This window comes from Dipodomys merriami, unplaced genomic scaffold (assembly GCF_024711535.1).
Source record: "Dipodomys merriami isolate MVZ:Mamm:240054 unplaced genomic scaffold, mDipMer1.0.p SCAF_290, whole genome shotgun sequence".
Classification (NCBI taxonomy): domain Eukaryota; kingdom Metazoa; phylum Chordata; class Mammalia; order Rodentia; family Heteromyidae; genus Dipodomys; species Dipodomys merriami.
Genome location: NW_027204382.1, coordinates 737464 through 758123, shown reverse-complemented (window position 1 = coordinate 758123; position 20660 = coordinate 737464). Strand labels below are relative to the sequence as shown.

The window sequence follows — 20660 nt, the reverse complement described above, 5'->3', positions numbered from 1 at the left end:
GTTTCAAGTACAAGCATGCACCAGTGTACTTGGCCACTTTTATACATTCTTATAGCTAAGTATTTACACACCCTTACAAGAGATGACCTAACCAAAGGAGTAAATAGTTGTGTATGATTCAAAGATTAATCACTCATACCTGTGAACACAAGTACACCATATATATTTAATTGTTTATCATGTGCTTCAGAAGCTATTTAATATGCATAACTCTCTTTGGAGCCCAGATCTTCCTTCAGGGTTATAATGATAGATTATTAATCACTATATCCTTAGCACTTAGCATAAGGCCTAAAACATGGTTTAGCCAATTTATTGCTATATTTTATTTACTAATTCATTGCACCTATATCAAAAAAAGCTAGTATGAATGTTAGGGAAAACATCACCAGGAAATAAGTATTTTTTTAGTTCCTCTTTAATATTAACAGCATTAATAAATATCTACTTAGAAACAAAGATAAGTGACAATCCTAATCTCAAGGAGCTTTCAGCCCATGGAACGTGATAAAATACATATATGGTCAACTCTCTCTATCTTCAGGTTCCACATCTATAGACTGAACCAAATGAGGATTGAAATTATTCAGTTTGACTGAAGGAGAATATGTTTATGGGAGGAATCCAAAGGTGTAACTTATCTGAACAACTAAAATTTTATTTATCAAAACAAATACCAGAAAATAGAACATGTTTTTGGGGAGAACACAAGAATGGAGATAGGAAGGATAAGCAAATGCAGTCAATACATTAAATGTACACTGTGTAAAAATGAACTATGTAACTTGTGGGTAGGGACAGGAGGGGGGGGGAATGAAGGAAGGAATGACATGGTCAAGAAGTATATACTCATAAAAAATAATTTTTAAAAGAAATTATTTGGCAAAAAATACATCTGTGTTTCTTTGTCATTATTCTCAAGCAGTATGGTAAAACAACTATTTATATTGTATGAGTTATCTCATTAAGTAATTTAGAGGATATGAGAAGGTTATAAGCAAAATATAAGACATCAGAGCATTGTCCAATTTTAGTATCCTTAATAGGGAAAGGGGAACCCTAGATACCAAGGGATAAGTGGATAAATACTTTGTAAGAAGAGTATTTGGGGGGAGGGGAGCCTAGATAAAATGTTATGGGAATTTGGCAAGAGGGCCAATTATGTTTGGTTGAGAAGCAAAAAATTGTAAAGGATTTAAAACAGGAAGAAGTAAAAAATGAATTTCCAGGCTGAGAAAACAGTGCAAGTAGGGTATTAGCAAAAAGTTGTTTGAAGTAGAGTATGTAAAGAGGAGTAGACAGAAGTGAGAAGTATGACTCTGATAGTAGCAAATCATAAAGAGCCTTAAATTTTATTTTGTAGGCAAAGAACTTAAAAGTCTCCCTCTCCACTTGTTTCTTTCTCATCCTAAGTAACAACTGTCACAGATCACTTTGAGACCATGAAGAAGGAAATGGATTCTCTTCCCAAAAGAGAATGCAGCTATTACAAAAGTGCTATCAATTTTTATTTTATTTATTTATGGGTTTTTTTTTGCCGGTTGTGGAGTTTTAACTCTGGGCCTGGACACTGTCCTTCAGCTCTTCAGCTCAAAGCTAGCACTCTACCACTTCAGCCACAGCACCACTTCCATCTTTTTCTGCTTATGTGGTGCTGAGGAATCGAACCCAGGGCCTTATACATTCAAGCCAAGCACTCTACCACTGAGCCACCTTCCCAGCCCCATGCTACCAATTTTTTAATGCCAAGAAACTATCTCTTAATAATCTGAAAGGATAGTAAGATCAACAAATTCTTCTTAGAATATAGATACTTAAAATATATTTCTAGTTTTAATAATGAGGAAGAGACTGATGGTACAAAAAAGAAAATTACGGGCTGGGAAGGTGGCTCAGTGGTAGAGCACTTGCCTTGCAATGCTTGAGGCCCTGGGTTCAATTCCCTAGTACCACATAAGCAAAAAGAAAAAAGCCGGAAGTGGCACTGTGACTCACTCAAGTGGTAGAGCGCTAGCTGAAGAGCTGAGAGACAGCACCCAGGCCCAGAGTTCAGGCCCCACAACCGGACCCAAAAAAAAAAAAAAGAAAAAAGAAAATTACATACAATATTTGCCAAATGAAATTTATTTTTCATTTTAAAAAAGCAAGACCAAAGCCCCAAAAGCAGCAAAATGGCCTGTCAAAAAATAGCCAAATGAAAATTTTATAAGGCAAAATAAAAGATCAAATATTAAAAAGCAGTATTCTTATTTTTATACTTTCTTACCTTAGGTACTTGCTCCAGATCTGTCCTGGATTTATCTATGATAAAAAGGAAAAGGGAAAATATAATCTTTTAAAGTTGTTTTAATTTTACTCCCATAATATACATATTTTGACAAATGCAATATTACACTAGATTACAACCAAATAACTACTCTAGGTTTTCCTTCATCAAGTATTCTTACTTGATGATATCTGCCTAAGGGGGAGCTCTGAACAAGAAAGAAGCTTCAAACAACTGTAATCAATCATTTAGTAGTAATGAAACATCTAAATACATTTTAAGTCTTTTGATTATCTTTTATTAAGTTTTTAAATTAAATTTAGGATGCTATGTAGTATCAGAAAATGAATTAAATTCTAGAATAGAAACTTTTTATTATTTAAAATACCCACCATATTCTATTCAAAACTTTTCTTCCTTTCTTCCATTGCGCGCGTGCGTGCGTGCGTGTGTGTGTGTGTGTGTATGTGTGTTTTGGTGCTAGGATTTCAACTCAGGTCTGGGTGCTATCCTTTAGCTTTGTCACTCAAGAATACTACTACTTGATCCACAGCTCTACTTTGAGCTTTTTGCTAGTTAATTGCCCAGCTGTCTTCATACACAATCCTGAGATCTCAGCTATCTGAGTAGCTAGGAATATAGAGATGGCTGTGAAACACTGGCAACCAGCTTCATTAGAATTTCTTATGATCAAAAAATATCAGGCTAGGAATGTGGATTAGTGGTAGAGTGTTTGCCTGGCATTCATGAAGCCCTGGGTTCGATTCCTCAGTACCACATAAACACAAAAAGCCAGAAGTAACACAGTGGCTCAAGTAGTAGAGTGCTAGCCTTAAGCAAATGAAGCTCAGGGACAGTGCTCAGGCCCTGAATTCAAGCCCCAGGACTCCTACCAACAAAAGAAGGGGGTGGGGGAGGGGAGATGGTAACTTGACACTGTCCTAGCAACAATCCTTTCCTCTTTATTATTCATATCTTCCCTTGGTAATCTTGCACCCTTGGATTCAACTACTACACTATTGTCTTGCATAATATCTCTAATAATGTCCAGCGTATATTTTCAGCCTATCTTCATTTCTTCTTTCCAGGGATCTAGGTTGCCAGTTACACATGTCATTTTGCAACAAAACTAGCCTCCATTTCCCTTCCTATTTTGCTTCTTTCTTTTTTTATATTTTTTATTTTTCTGGGTCTAGTCGTGGGGCCTGAACTCTGGGCCTGGGCACTGTCCCTCAGCTCTTCAGCTCAAGGCTAGCGCTCTACCACTTGAGCCACAGCGCCACTTCCGGCTTTTTTCTTTTTGCTTATGTGGTGCTGAGGAGTCGAACCCAGGGCCTCATGCATGCAAGGCAAGCGCTCTACCACTGAGCCACTTTCTCAGCCCTATTTTGCTTTTTAGATGAACTGCACCTCCTACCTAAGATAGCTGAATAAACAAGAAACATGAGAGTCATCCCTCAATCATTTTTCTCTATTGCCAGGTATTAAAACCTATGCCTAGATCTGTGAAGTATTTAGTTCTAACTTCCTCATTTCTACTGTAACTGTTATTGGCACCCTATTTCCTACTCAGCACTGCAGTGGCTTCTGACTTCTTAATCACTGCCTCAAAATTCATGATCCACACTGTTTTCAGAATAAAATATGTAATTATAAATCTGACCATGTCAGATTTATATTTAAATTATTCTGTATAGCTTTATTCTGCCTTTCAATAAAGTAATTCCTAAGCATGGCATACAAGACTCTTCATGACCTGGTCCCTGCCCACTATTTCAGTTACATCTCTTATTGAAGTACAGCCAACACAATAGGTTCTTACAACTCTTTTGACTAGATCTATGACTTTGTATCAATTCCTTTTATTTTTATTCTAAGTATTCCCAAGAAATATGTAATACATCACTGTTTCCCACTATTTTAAAACATACGTAATCATCATTAGATCTTGGAAATTTCCTAAAGTGAGCTAGAATATTGTGTGTTCAACCTTACAAAGCCTTAACATAGAGTGTTGCAATTAAGGGTTAATTTTTTGTTATTCATCTTATTCATCTTTTTTTTTTCTTTTTCCCCCACAGTGTCAGCCCAGGGCTTGACCTCAGGGTCTGGGCAATGTCCCTGAGCTTATGCTCAAGGCTAGTTCTCTATCACTAGAATCGCAGCTTCACTTCCAAGGTTTTTTTAGTAGTTTATTGGAGGTAAAAGTCTCATAAGCCAGGGGCCAGTATCTCATGTCTGTAATTCTAGCCACTCAGGAGACTGAGATCTGAGGATCTCCTGCCTGGGCAAGAAAGAGTCCATGAGACTCTTATCTCCAAATAACCATAAAACCAGAAATGATCCTATGGCTCAAAGTGGTAGAGCACTAGCCTTGGGTAAAAAAGCTCAAGGACAGTGCTCTGAATTCAAGCCCTATGACCACCCAAAATAAGACTCTCATGAATTTTCCTGCCTAGCCTAGCTTCAAACCTCAATCCACAGATCTCAGCCTCCTGAGTAGCTGGATCGCATGAATAAACCACCCACACCCAGCTTATTTATCTACTTTTAAGCAACAAAGTACCCAGCACCAAGATATTAAGTTTACTTGTCACAGTAAAGGATTTAGAAAAGATTATAGTATTATGCTATAAAAATTATAAGGATTAGGGCTGGGAATGTGGCTTAGTGGTAGAGTGCATGCCTTGCATGCATGAAGCCCTGGGTTCAATTCCTCAGTACCACATAAACACAAAAACCAGAAGTAGCATTGTGACTCAAGTGGTAGAGTGCTAGCTTTGAGCAAATGAAGCTCAGGGACAGTGCCTAGACCCAAAGTCAAAGCCCCAGGACTGACCAAAAAAAAAAAAATTTTATAAGGATTAGAGTCAGGCACAGGTGGCTCATGCCTATAATCCTAACTACTCAGGAGGCTGAGATCTGAGGATCACGGTTCAAAGCCAGCCCAGACAGAAAAGTCCATGAGACTCATCTCCAATTAACTACCAGGAAACCGGAAGTGGCACTGTAGCTCAAGTGGTAGAGTACTTGCCTTGAACTGAAGAGCTCAAGACAGCACCCAGGCCCAAAGTTCAAGTCCCATGACCAAATCACCAAAACAACAACAACAACAAAAATTATAAGAATTAGGATGCAATGCAGTATAAAGTATGTGCCAAATATGAACAAGGCCCTGGCTTCAATCCCCAATACCACCAAAACAAAATAAAATAAAAAACAAAACAAAATAAAAAACTAGAAATAAAAGTTATGATTGGAAACAAGATTCCAAAGTACAAATTGTATTCTTAAATATTTATGCTATGCTTTTTTATCTACAAATAACACATACACATACCATGAGTATGTAAAAGACTCCTGTCAAAGGTATCTTTAGGAGGACAAATATTCTTGCATCTTTCATGAATCTTCTCTCTCTAATAAAAAGATAATTTGATCAAAGCTATGTAGAGTGTTCCACAACAGAGTATCAAAATACGCCAAATTAGTTGTATGATTTTTAATATAAAATCATTAATCCTCTGAATATAAATACAAGTAATAGGTATGCTTTATAAACCACATACTACTACAAAGTGCTAAGATGCAATAGATCAGAGTTAGAACATTTGCCTAATATATGTAAGGATCTGGGCTCAATCTCAAGAAAAGATAATACTGGACACTTATATACCTATACTTACCTCATTTTATACAATTATAATAAAATATCCATAAATAGAAGGAAGAGGAAAAGCAATTTACAGAAAAGAGTCCAAGTCCAGAGGCTCACACATGCCTGCCTACAGCTACTCAGAGGTAGAGGTTGGGAGAATCATAGTTTGAGGTCTGCCTGGGCAAAAAAGAACACCTTATCTCATCCAACAAAGCTGTACGTGGTGGCAGGACACTGAGACAAGAAGACTATTTGAGCCCAGTAGTATGAGGCTAGCTGGACAACATAGAAACATGCATATGTGCATTTATAGCCCTTCTATACTGAAAGATATTTTGTATCATTTTATTTTTTTAAGATTGAAATGGTAGTTAGAACTACATCAATAACAGACACTAACAATCTAAAAATGAGTAATATACCATCTCAAACTCTCCATTCTTACTTTTAGACACAGTTTAATACGACATACTGAATTACAATTATGTCCAGATATATTAAGGCTATCTGCTAGATACGCTACATTGGCTGTGGAAATTACAGACACAGAAACAGTTCTACTCTATAATTTCTTAAATCTTAAAAATCATCTGGGTTTATAAGCAAAATAGAACCGTTTCTTCCTTGACTGGTAAGATCGGTACAAATCAAACCTTCATACTAAAAAGTAATGTGTAACTCTGAAATTCAGTAAGTAATAGAAATGTATTAAAATATATCTAAAGAAAAACATAACCCAAGATAGAATTTGTATAGATAAGGTCTAAAAGGAATGTGATAGGCTCCTCAAAAATTACTGATAAACTGAGGTAATAAACTCTTTTTCTGAGGCAATACCTAAAAGAGACTGACAGCTGAGGACTGTCAGGAAGGGAGAATCTAGAGGGAAATCTAGGTGTTATGACAGTGACCACCAGAGAGAAAATTAATACCTCCTATGTGTCTGCTGTAGTCACTAATCAATCATTTGTTTAATAGAAAAATATACTTGTTCTGTCTTTCATATATTACTCCCCACTTCCTAGCAGAAAAACAAATAAATGTTAAAGCTTTAACAAGAAAAAAGGGGGAAAAAACATTGATCAAAAATTTATAATAAATCAAATGTAAATTTATTTTTGACCCTACTACAACTAATTTCAAACTTAGTTTTTACCTGAGAGATTTCCTGTTGATATGCTGTAAAATGTTCCTTGCTGATCTGTGGGAGGTAGAATGAAGGTATGACTTCGGTGTCCACAAAGTCCAATCCCCATGTTTTTGTGAAGAAGTCAGATTCTCTTTTTGCTAATCTAGGATCATTTAATGCTGCTGGGAGATTTACTTTGGAATGATATATAGTCCATCTATGTTGATCTGTAACTAGAGATGGGGCAACACATAAACTATTTGAATCACCTGCAAAAAGTAAACAAGAAAACTCTGTAAAATGTGTTCTATGTATACAAGTATACAAACCAACCAAACTGTCTCTTCCATGATATACTAACAGAAATCAACTAATTATCTTCCAGTATCAGTTACCAAAGGAATTAAAAGTATATACAGCGCATTCTTTTTTTTTTTTTTTTTTTTGGGTCCGGTCGTGGGGCCTGAACTCTAGGCCTGGGCGCTGTCCCTCAGCTCTTCAGCTCAAGGCTAGGGCTCTACCACTTGAGCCACAGCGCCACTTCCGGCTTTTTTTGTTTTTGCTTATGTGGTGCTGAGGAATCGAACCCAGGGCCTCGAGCATGCAAGGCAAGCTCTCTACCACTGAGCCACCTTCCCAGCCCTATACAGTGCATTCTTGACTCAAATCCCCCCCCCTTTTTTTTTTGTCGGCCTGAGTGCTGTCCCTTAGCTCTTCAGCTCAAGGCGAGCGCTCTACCACTTGAGCTACAGCGCCACTTCCGGTTTTCTGGTGGTTTATTGGAGATAGGAGTCTCACAGTCTTTCCTGCCCGGGCTGGCTTTGAACCTCGATCCTCAGATCTCAGCCTCCTGAGTAGCTAGGATTACAGGCGTGAGCCACCAGCACCCGGCTTGACTCAAATCCCTTTATTTGGCTGACATAATACTGCTGTGGCATTAATAATATAGGAAAGAATACACAATCACCACCATTTGTTCTATGAAGTGACTGTAAATACCTAATTAACAAATATTGAATTACTGCTCCTAGGAGAATTCAAGTTTCTTGTGAGCCTGAAGTCACGAGATTTCTTTTCATGAATCATTAAGATATATAGGCTTATTTGATGTATATTTTTGTTTAAAGACACTGCCTCTCAACTTCTCACTGATTCGTAACACTGAACCCATGCTAACAGCTCTAACTCATGCCTGAGCAAAGCTTATTATACACAAGTACTTTCTACACATGTGTTTTCTCCATAAGGTTATCACAGCCTTCCTGTATTTTACAACACTAAATAATTCATCACTATCTTTAGGGGTCAGGCTGGTTTGAAGCCAGTCCTAACAAAAAAGTTCATGAGGCTCTACATCCAATTAACTACCAAAAAAGAAAAACGAAAGTGAAGCTGTGACTCAAGTGGTAGAGTGCCAACTTAGAGAAAAAAAGCTAAAGGACAGCACCCAGGCCCTGAGTTCCAACCCAGTACAAAATTAAAAAATTACCTGTGGGCTCCTTGGGACACACATCTGGCAGTGACTGCACATGTCGAATATGTTTTGCTGAATCTACCTCTTTTTTAAAGAAGACATCACTGCTTCCTTGAGGCACTGGTGAAGAACTGTGGCTTGAAGCCATTGCATAAAATCACCACTCAACTAAAAAATAAGAAACAATAATTAAGAAAGTTCAGACAACCCAAAATCTATATATATATTATGAATTTCATAAATTTTCTTCAAAACCACAAGTATTTTTCAAAATCCTTTGAAGTATAGACATAAATTATTTGTGAATTGTAAAAGTTGTTTTACTACAAAATTTGTAATTGTTTGAGAAAAAAAATCTCCAAGTGAAATAGTCTTTTATATTATGTAAGATACAAATAAATACCAGTTTAGTATTCATTATATTAAAGATGAAAATACTCCATACATCAAACAGGAATTCAATAATGATGCAAAGTAGTTAAGTGCCCTAGTTTTAGAAGTCCACAAGCAGGATTTGTGTCCTGCTTTCACTCACCAAGAGGAAATTTATTTAACCTTCATATGCCTTTCCTCATCTGACAAATGGAGATGAGTAAAAGATCAAGCCTGATAAACATCTTGCTAAGACTTATGAGAATTAATATATGTACAACATCAAAAATAATGCCTGTCTAAACATTAATTGTTCACAGATGTTAGTTATTATCATTACAATTATTTTTACTACTAAAATTATCTTTACTAGCTGGGTAATGGTAGCACCAGCCTATTATCCTAGCTACTCAGGAGGCTGAGATCTGAGGACTGCAGTTCAAAGCCAGCCTGGGCAGGAGTGTCTGTGATGCTCTCATCTCCAATTTATGACCAGAAAACTGGAAGTAGAGTTGTGGCTCAAAGTGATAGAGTGCTAGCCTTGAGCAAAAGAACTCAAGGACACCAACCAGACTGAGTTCAAGCCTCACCACCAACAAAAAAAAAAAAGTTATTTTTATTATGTAATTGTCATATAGGAAAAATCATTAGTAACTGAATTATAAGTCATATTCTTCATTCTTTTTACGTATATACATATTTCTTAAGTTGTGCTGACATTTGACAACTGTCAGAACATCAGAAAGAGACTATAGAGAAAAGTAGCAAAAAGCTGAAGATGCAATCTTAAGGTGGGCCAGGTAACAGACTGGCAATTCTAGGTATAGGATAAGCCCACACTCTCTTCAAGCTTTGAACACATGGAGATTTGGTGAGTCAGTGACTGTTTTGGTGTGGGCGGTTAGTTAGCCTCAGTGAAGAAAGACATTCTGACATTATCATCATCTCTGAATGCCATAGCAAGACACTACCTGAGTAAGAGCCCATTGTTCAAGACTGAGATATACTGAGGTCTTGAAAGCAAAGACCAATCACAGATCAGGAAGTTCTGGAACATCCTATCACAATCTCTGGAAAGTAGGTAAGAGTCTGACACCGATCTACAGAGAAGGTCAAGAAGTGGGGAGCAAAGTCATAGTGCTGCAAAAGCTCTGTTATTCCTTACAAGCAGTGAGTCCTACAGTTGAAAGGTCACAGAGGAAACTGAGTACCAAGATTATAACTGGCACAATATATGTCCTCCACAGTCTGCCTCTGTATTGGCTGTGAGACTAATGCCAGGCCTTCATGATCAGGTGATTTTTTAGAGCTTCCACACTCCACTGCTAGGCAGGGTCTAAAAACACTGGGAACTACAACCCAGCTTGTGTTTGCTGACAGGAGGGTTTGAGGTTCCAACTCAGGCCTTCTGAATCAAGTGATTTCCAGTCTCTTCCCCACAAGAGGGTGACAGAAACTGAAAGGACTGAGGTCCACCTCCAAAAACTGTATTTCAGCAAGAATTTACTGCTGAGTAGGTCTGAAGGCCCCAAACACAGATCCTCCAAATGAGTCACTTTCATTTCATAGCCTCTCCCACAAACACACACACACACACACACAAAGGGAACTGCTGAACAGAATCTAAAGGCACTGAAGAACACTACCAGGAATTTTATCCCAGTAGGTACTAGTTGCCAGATGGGATTAAGGACTCCAAGTCCAAACCTAAGAACATTATTTCCACAGTCTCCTCCATCCACAGGGAGCAAACTGCCAGCCAGGGTTTGTAAACACTAAGATCAGTGAGCAGTGTCTAGGTCTTCTCAGTTTTCCTCCTGCCAGTGCAGAACTCAATGCTCTGTTTACTCTCCAACTCTGTCACATCTGGGAATCATCTCTAGGCTAGAACACTTGTGCTCCTGGAGACACAAGTGATCTGGAACAGGCGGAAACAAGCTTAGCCCAAAGGCTGTAAAGCTCCTAGTGGCCAACAGGGGCTCCCCATACACACACAAAAACGGGGATAGTATCTATAGTAAAGTCAGCCAAGAAGTGAACAACTAACTAATCCTTGTCCAAGGGATTCCAGCTAGTTTTCCTCAATCTGAGCATTTGTAGGAATCAAGTCCAGTTTCCTGAACATGTAGGTAAATGCCTGGCTATTAAGTCATACTCCCAGCTCAGTGATGAAAACACCAAGTGAAGTCAGCCACCACACTGTCCTGCCAGAGCACTGAGACTATCTCAAGTGAAAGAATAGGTGACAGATCCAACTAATAACTTTGCTGCAGATGTGGAAACCATAACACAGAAACACAGAAAAATGAAAAAAAAATTAAGGCAACAAGACTCCATGATAACAAAACCATAAGTGAAGTGGATATCATCTCAAAGAATTCAAAAGAATTACTATGAGAATTATTAATGATATTGAAAAGGAAACAAAACACCTGAATGAATGCCAAGGAAATTCTAATAAAGACCTGAATGAGCCAGGGGTTGTAGTTCAAGCCTGTAATACTATTTATGAGGCAAAGATTAGAAGGATCTCTGCCCAGCCAATATCCTAAGCTATAGAGGAAACACAATGGCTGGGTGCAGTGCCTGTCATCCTAGCTACATGAGAAAGCACAAATAGGAGGACAGTAGTGCAGTCTGACTAGACATAAAAGTGAGATCCTGGGCATAAAGCAAGATCTTATCTTGAAAATACTCACTGTAAAAAAGAAGAGTGGCTCAAGCAATAGAGCACCTACTTAGCAAGTGCAAGGCTCTGAGTTCAAGCTCCAGTACCACTGAATTAAAAACAAAAATTTAAAAATAACAAAATAAAGAATACAAGATATTAAAGAGGACTCATCAAAGATATAGAAATTCTGAAAAATAATTAAATTAGGAAATGAAAACTTTGTTAAATGAAATTGAAGTTCAGCTGAAAGTTCCACTAGTAGACTGAAACAAATTAATACCTGCTTGAAGATAAAGTGCATGTATTAGAAAAAGCAGATAATAAATTTAAATTTTCTAAGTATAAATGGAATATGCAAAACCTTGTGGATATCATTTAAAAGAACAAATCTGTAAATCATGGGCATAGGAGATAAGATGCAAGCTGAAGGAAAAGCAAACATATTCAATAAATAATAAAAACTTCAAACATCTTGCGATAGATGCACAGGCAGATATAGTAGGCTTTTAGGATATAGAAAAGTCTGGCACAGTAGCTCAACCTATAATCCTAGCTATTTGAAAAGAACAGAGGATCATGGCTCAAGACCAGCCTGTACAAAAAGTAAGTTCAAGAGACTCCTCAACCAGTACCTAAGAATGGGAAAGAAAAGCATAATAGCTCGGCACAGGGGTATGCACCTTTCATCCTTAGTGGCATTGAGAAGCACAAGAAGATCACAGCCCAGCCTGGCCAAGACATAAAGCAAAATCCTACCTTGAAAATAACAACATAAAAAAGAGGCTGTGGTACAGCACCTGTCTAACGATTATAAGATCCAAATCCCCAGTACCCCCAAAAACAAAACAAAACTAAACTCTAAACAGACAAGAACCAGAAAAGAACCTCCCACATATTATAGTTGAAACACTAGGTATACAAAGTAAGAAAAAAAATATCAATAACGTCAAGAGAGAAGTTGTCAAATCACCCATAAAGACAAGCCTATGAGAAAACCAGTGGAATTCTCAATATACAATAAACCTTGGGCTGGGAAGGTGGCTCAGTGGTGGAGCGCTTGCCTTGCATGCATGAGGCCCTGGGTTCGATTCCTCATAAGCAAAAAGAAAAAAGCCAGAAGTGGCACTCGGTGGTGGAGCGCTGGCCTTGAGCTGAAGAGCTGAGGGACAGTGCTCAGGCCCCACGACCGGACCAAAAAAAAAAAAAAAAAAACTTAAAATAAAGAACTCCGTGATAAAAATTAAACCAACTCATGATCACTTAATCAGCATAGCAGAGATAGTTAAAGGGATCCTACACAAAAGAGAAAGACACACCACCACAAACAAATACACAGAAAAGAATAAATCTCACTAGGGCAGGCAAGCTTATAATCAAGCTACACGGATCTAGAAGACTAGAGTTTGAAGCAAGCCAGCCAAAAAGTTCACGAGATCCTCAAATCAGTGTAGAGACACTTGCTGTCTACAAAAAAAAAAAAAAAAAAAAGCAACTCATCAGCAAACATTAAAGGATAGGAAAACATCTTCCAAACTAATGGAGCCCAAAAGTAAGAAAGAGTAGCAATATGAAAGGGATCTGACAAAGTACACTTCAAACTAAAGTTATATGAGACAAAGAAGATCCCTTTCATATTGATAAAAGGACTAATCCATAAAGAGAACATAACAATTATAAATATATATGCAAACATCAGTATACCCTATTTTATAAAGCCAACATTACTGGACAAACAAGTACAGACAATAATAGTAGGTGACTTTAGTGCACATTCTTACCAATACACAGGTCATCCAGATCAAAAAAACAAAGAAACTTTAGAATTAAATGATGCTATAGATCACATGGACTTCAGAGACATCTTCAGAATATGTCACCCAACAGCCTCAGAATACACATTTTCTCAACCCATGGATCTTTCTCTAAAGTAAATTAACTTTAGAAATAGAAAGCAAATTTTAACAAATACAAGAAAACTGAAGTGATTTTCTAGATTTTATAGTCCACAATAGAGTAAAACTAGAACTCAATAGTAAGAGCAACTACAAAAGATATTGAAGAAAACATCAGAAGATGAAAAGCTCTCTCAAGTTCATGGGTTGGTAAACTCAATGTTGTAAAAATGGTTATACTACCAAAAGCACTCTAAAGACTCAATCCCTAAAACAAGATCCATCCAATGTATGCATTCTGTATTGGGTCATTTTTTTAATTGATTAAAGCTTTCATTAATTATGATATGTCTTTTAATGTATTACCTGTATGTCATATTTATTGAATAAATAAAAGATTAATCTCTGATCTTAAAAAAAAAAGACTCAATCCCTAAAAAAAATCCCAATATCATTTTTCACAGAAATAGAAAAATCAACCTTAGAATGTAGTGGAAGTACAAAAAACCCTGAATAGCTAAAGCAATACTAAGCAAAAAGAGCAATGATGGAGATATGACAATACCTGATTCAAATTATTCTACAGAGATGTAATAACAAAAATAGCATGGTACTGGTACAAAAACAGACATACACCAAAAGACTAGAATAGAAAATCCAAAAGAGTCATCTGATTTTTCAAGAAAGACAGTAAAGAAAAAAAAATATAAAGACAGCCTGTGCAACAAATGGTATTTTGGAAAACTGAACACTTACATGCAGAAGACAAGGCAGACCCCTCTCTCTTACCCTAGAGAAAAATTAATTCAAAATGAACCAAAGATCTAAATATAAGACTTAAAACTTTGACAATTCTAATGGAAAAACCCTTGAGCTGGGCACTGGTGACTCATGCCTGTAATCCTAGCTACCCAAGAGGCTGAGATCTGAGGATCATGGTTCAAAGCCAGCCCAGGCAGGAAAGTTCATGACCCTTATCTCCAATTAACCACCAGAAAACCAGAAGTGGCGCTGTGGCTCAAGTGGAAGAGCGCTTGCCTTGAGGTGAAGAGCGGAGGGACAGCACCCAGGCCCAGAGTTCAAGCCCCATAACAGGAAAAAAAAAAAAAAAACTCTTGAAAATATAGGCATACATAACTATCTCCCTGAATAGGTCTCTTAATTGCTCAGAAAATAAGAATTTACCAATGGGATTGCATCAAATTAAAAAGTATGCATGGCAAAGAAAACAATTATCAGAACCTAAAGATAACCTACAGAAAGGGAGAGAACTTTTGTCATTACTTACAGAATAAAACACTTACATTATATATAAGCAACTCCAAAAAAAATCACTAAAAAGAACAATCCAATTAATAAATTGGCAAGTTTAATGGACATATCTCAAAAGAAGTACAAATGGCCAATAAATACGTGAAGAAATGCTCAACATCTTTAGCCAAATGAAAACTGAAACTGCACTGATAGTCCTTCTCATCCCAGTCAGAACAACAAATGCTGGTGAAGATGTTGGGATGAGGGAGACCAAGGGCAGGAACACTATACATATACACTGGTGGAGATGTAAACTAGTGTGCTCACTATGGAAATCAGTATGGTGATTCCTATTTAAAAAAAAAAAAAAAAAAACAGAACTACCATATGATCCTGCTTTCCTGGCTTGTATCATATTATATCATATGTTAGCATATAACAGAGATATCTACAAACCCATGTTTACAGCTGCACTATTCACAACTGCCTAACATTGGAGTCAACCTGATTTCTGATCAACCAATGATATTCATGTTCAAAAAGGTATAGGCAAACAAAAATGTCTTACAATTTTGTTATTTGAACATGAATATCATTTTTTAATTAGTATAACAAAAGTTTCATTGTGGGCTAGGAATGTGGTTTAGTGGTAGAGTTCTTGCCTAGCATGCATGAAGCCTGGGTTCCTCAGTACCACATAAATAGAAAAAGCTGTAAGTGGTGCTGTGACTCAAATGGTAGAGCTCTAGCCTTGAGCACAGAGTCTCAGGGCACTTAAAAGCCTGGGACAAAATGCAATCATCTGACACAGACGTAAGGACTGAGTGGAGGTATCAGTACTAATCCAAATATTAGTCAAGGCTAAGTTCTGTAAGGAATATTTCTAAAACAAGGTGGTACCTTACTTATTCAAAGACCTGTAGATGTTATCCACAAGACTATGGTGTTACGTAAGTCACTCTGGGAACCCACTAGCAGGAGAAAAGAGCCAAGTACAGAACTTAATAGCTGGGCACCAGTGGCTCACACCTGAAATCCTAACTACTCAGGAGGCTGAGATCTGAGGATCAAGATTTGAAGCCAGCCTGAACAAGAAAGTTCATGAAATTCTTATCACTAATAAACTAAGAAAAAAGCCAGAAGTAGAGCTGTTGCTTAAGTGGGAGAATATAAGCCTTGAGCAAAAGAAAGTCATCAAGGACAGGACCTAGGCCCTGAGTTCAAACCCCAGGACCACCACAAACAAAATTAAATGAAACAAAACAAAAATACTCTGAAGGAAAAAAAATGAAAGAAATAAAAGTTTGTGGGATTAGTGGTATAGTTCAATGGTAGAGAACATGATTAGTGCAAAGAGTTAAATTCTATCCCAAGTACCTTAAAAAATTGTTGATAAAAGGTATGAGAAAAAGTGAGAGAAATATTAGCCCAGAATATACAAATAAATAAAGAATAAAAGAAAACATCTTCATGTTTCACAATTAGGAAGTTAACAATTAGATCAGAAAACAATGTCAACTCCAATAGTGGGGCTTCCAAACCAGATTACAGAGACTAGTTTGGAATAGAAGGTGGGGAAACGAAAAACAAATGTTCGAAGCCAAGTGTTGTGATACACATCTCTAATTCCAATAGTCAGAAGGTTGAGACTGGAGGATCACAAGTTTGAGGCTAACTTAGGTTTTTCAGCAAGACCATGTCTAATAAGAAAAAAGACGATTCAGCTAGTGTTTCAAGACTCAACCAGGGCATTATAAATAGAACATGTAGTAAAATCTTTTGATATAAAAAAAGTGTAAAGGGAGGTAAGGATACACAAGCCACTAAAATGTGTCTCATAGGTTTACATACATTCAAAATACAAAAACCTAAATCCAAAATACTATTTTATTTGTGTAACATTACCTGACTTTCTGAAATTTGATTTTAGATCTCTAGCATTCTCTAAATATAATATACTGCTAAGGAATACTGGCAATACAAGGAGTTACTTCTCTTTTACTGGCTGTATGACCTCTTACCTTAATGTCTCAGTGTCCTCATTTGTAAAATGGAATGACAATAGTATTTACCCATAGGAATGGTGTAAGGTAAGTTATGTAAGCTCATGGCACAATATTTGGCCTATGTAGATAATAAATAATTTTAACTATTACAATTATTATAACTATCTTTTTTTTTTCCTGTCAGTTGTGGGGCTTGAACTCAGGGTTTGGGCACTGTCCCTGTACTCTTCAGCTCAGGGCAAGCACTCTACTGCTTGAGTGACAGCACCATTTCCGGTTTTCTAATGGTTTACTGGAGATAAGAGTCTCACTGATTTTGCTGCCCAGGCTGGCTTTGAACCATGATCCTCAGATCTCAGCCTCCTACGTAGCTAGGATTACAAGTATGAACCGGCACCCAGGCATAACTATCTTATTTTTTAAATAATCAGTACTAGCTACTGAAAAGGCTGTGATCCAAGGATTATGGTTCTAAACCAGTCCATGAGACGCTTATCTCCAATTAACCAGCAGAAAGCCAAAAGTAGAACTGTGGCTCAAACAGTAGGGTCCTACCCTTGAATGAAAAAGTTTAGGGACAGTACCAAAAAAAAACACAATCTGTAAGCAGTAAGATTCAGACTGCACCATACAAAATGTTTCAATCAATTTAAACTTTAGGATCCTGATTCCCTCTTTTAGTGCCCTTTTATTTGCTAGGTAATAGTATTCCGATAGAGATGGGGGGAAGGAAGGAAAAGACAAGAATTAGCAAGCCCTGCCGGGCGCTGGTGGCTCACGCCTGTAATCCTAGCTACTCAGGAGGCTGAGATCTGAGGATCCCGGTTCAAAGCCAGCCCGGGCAGGAGAGACCATGAGACTCCTATCTCCAATAAACCACCAGAAAACCGGAAGTGGTGCTGTAGCTCAAGTGGTAGAGCACTTGCCTTGAGCTGAAGAGCTGAGGAACAGCGCCCAGGCCCAGAGTTCAAGCCCCACAACCAACCAAAAAAAAAAAAAAAAGCATCAGGAAGCCAGTGTGGGCAGATTTAATTTACTATTAGAAAAGTTGTCAAAACATGACAACAGTGGTTCTCATTTTCATGCCTGTGGTATAGTATTGAAAACTGATACTCAGGCTAAGGGGAAGCAGAGAAAGTTTTTGAAACCCAGAGAGTATGAGACCACTTAAGCTTATGCTTCATTTTGGACAGAGAGAGAACTTATGCAATAACTGAAAAAAGGGATCTAAAGAATCAGTTGCCTCACATTCTATATCTGAGCTTAATGCCCCTTTTGTAACAATAAGGAAGAAGCTGAAACAGGCAAAACCAGATTGCTTGAATCCACTAGTTCAATAGAACAGTGATATGTATTATTAATGAACAAAAGGATCAGAGAGAAAGAAAATAATACAGACAAGAAAAATTAATCATCACTCATATTTAACTAAACACTGTGCAGCCTATGATCATTTGCTTTCAGATTATTTTGCTGGTCTTCAAAACAATTTACTGGGCCTGAACTCAGGACCTGGATGCAGTCCCCTGCAGTTTTTTGCTCAAGGCTCACACTACCACTTGAGCCACAGCTCCACTTCTGGCTTTTTGCTGATTAACTGGACTTTTCCTGCCTGCACTGGCTTTGCCTGAGATCGTATCCTCCTGAGTACCAGGATTACAGGCATAAGCCACTGGCACCTGGCCTTTTGGGTTTTGTAAGATAGGATCTATGTAGCCCAAGCTGGCTGAAAATGTGAGATACTCCTGCCTCAGTCCTCCAAGTCCCAGAATTACAGGCATGTGCTACCACACCTGGCTATGTCTATTTTCTATTAAATGGCATTAATAGTTAGCATCTGTGAGAGGAAGCTTACAAGATTAAAACTAGAAAACTATTCCTTAAGGAAAACCATTATATTACATTTTTCTCAGCAAAACAATAATCATTCAGCCACAATGTGGGATCATAAACAGTCCATTATCTTAGCATTTTCAACAGGAAAAAGTGTTCTGAATTCCAAATAAGTGAAATAACTTATTCCAAAAAAAGATTCTAATACCATTATCTGTAGTTTGAAAATATAAAGTGGGAATATTTTTACACTGGAGCTGAAAAGGGTACCTTTAAAATATAGTTTTGGATTTAAATTTAGTAGAAAGAAAAAGAAAATGAAAGAGAGAAGAGAAAGAAAAAGAGAGGGGGAAAGGGAGGAAAGAAGGATCTTCATTATATAGTAAATTATTCAAGATCAAAAATATTAAATGTTAAAGGAAAAGGGGAAATAAGTTTAAGACACATTATTGTTCTACCTTCAAACCAATAATAAGTTAATGTTTTAATTCATTAATTACTACTTGGTATTACTTATTACCATCCTGTATGGGTCTTACCCCAGTTCTGCTTTATTAACTTCTCTAACTTAACTTCAATCCTGTGGTCAACTCCTTCAAATAGTTTCCCTTTTACATCTTCAGTTATCACTGTAAGGTTTTCGATGAGGAAAGAACACGCAGGAGGAGGTAAAGGTGAATTTTTAAAAAAGTTTACTGGGGTAGGCTCCTGGACAAACTCCCGGGTCAGGATCAGAGAGGTTGCCCAGAGTCTGGTTGTAGCAGGGTTTATATGGCCATGGTCAGCAGGAACTTTCAGCATGTAACTTGTTTTGCAAGTTTGAGCGCCCCCAAGAATGATTAGGACAGGTGGTATATAAGGAAGTGGCTTTTCTCAGCTGCCTCTGCCCTTCAGCGGCCTGACAGTCACCTCCACCCATTTTTAATAGAATCAGTCTTTGCTTTATTCCTGGCTCTAAGACACTGCCAGAGAAACCTGTAAAATATGCAGATTACAAATTTATGAGCGCCAATCTCAAATAAGCCCCTAATATTGCTCAGCAATCCTTTCATCTTGAAATACTTCTTTCTCATTCCTTACAGTATTCTTAACAATTATATTACTCTCCTTGTCTTCTCCAGTTTACCTCATTTGATCCAATTGTCAAAAATAACTTTAAAAAAAGTCCTTTGATAGGACTTTTTCTTCCATAGCTAAATGTACATAATTATCATAATAAATAGCTCACAATTAGAATGTGATAGAATGCAATTGTCTGCTCTTTTCCAGGGGTTTCCATTTTTACCATTCACCTGCTCAGAAAAGTTTGAGAATGACCTCATTTCTAAGTCCAATAGTCCATATTCAATCCAAAACACTAAAAAGGACAGGAGAAAATAGAATCATAAGGAATTAAAATGGTTAAAAACTGAATAGGGGCTAACCTGACCTGACCACCCTAGAAAGCTAACAAAGGCAATAAATGCAGAAGGTTAAAAAAAAGGTTAGAAAATCATCTCCAATAATCCTCCAAGGTAATGATAATTCATTAATCAACAACAAAACTATTAAATGGTTGTTATGGGTCCAGAGACATGGCTCAGCAGTAGGGTCATCCTAGTGAGTATCCAACCCCAGTACTGCCAAAAGAAAAAAGAAAACAAAAAAAAAAAAGATGTTAGAGCCAGAGGCACCAGTGGCTTATGACTGTAATTATAGCTACTCAAGAGGCTCAAATCTGAGGACTAAAGTTCAAAATCAGCCTAGGCAGGAAAGTCCTGAGACTCTTACCTCCAGTTAACCAAAAAGCCATTAACTAGAAATGCAGCTCAAGTAATAAGAGTGCTAGCTTGAAGCAAAAAATTTCAGGGATGGTGCCCAGTCTGAGTCCAAGCCCCAGGCCCAGCACCAAAAAATAATAAACAATAAAAAGCACTAAGATAATGGGTACCAGTGGCTCATACCAGTAACCCTAGTTATTCAGGAGGCTTAGATCTGATGCTCAGGATTTGAAACCAAGGTAGACAAACCCAAAAGACTTTTATCTCCAACTAATCATGAAAAAGCCTGAAGTGGAAAAGTGGCTCAACTGTTAGAGTACCAGCTCTGAGAAAAAAAGATTAAGC

The 20660-nt window shown here is 37.4% G+C and overlaps 1 protein-coding gene across 4 annotated transcripts in view; it reads right to left on the bottom strand.

Moving 5' to 3' along the window:
- The window catches only part of LOC138839049 (vacuolar protein sorting-associated protein 54), a 98878-nt gene that overhangs the window by 67053 nt on the left and 11165 nt on the right, over positions 1-20660 (bottom strand). For 3 of the 4 annotated variants that reach the window (XR_011375822.1, XM_070038699.1, XM_070038702.1), the window contains exons 2-5: positions 8543-8695; positions 7081-7322; positions 5607-5685; positions 2267-2301 (exon numbers count right to left, since the gene is read on the bottom strand). Coding sequence is in view for 3 of the 4 variants with exons in the window: in XM_070038699.1 (XP_069894800.1) it covers positions 2267-2301; positions 5607-5685; positions 7081-7322; positions 8543-8675 (489 nt within the window). In the remaining variant the exon portion in view is untranslated. The remainder of the gene's footprint in view (positions 1-2266; positions 2302-5606; positions 5686-7080; positions 7323-8542; positions 8696-20660) is intronic. The other variant, XM_070038701.1, reaches the window with a different exon arrangement.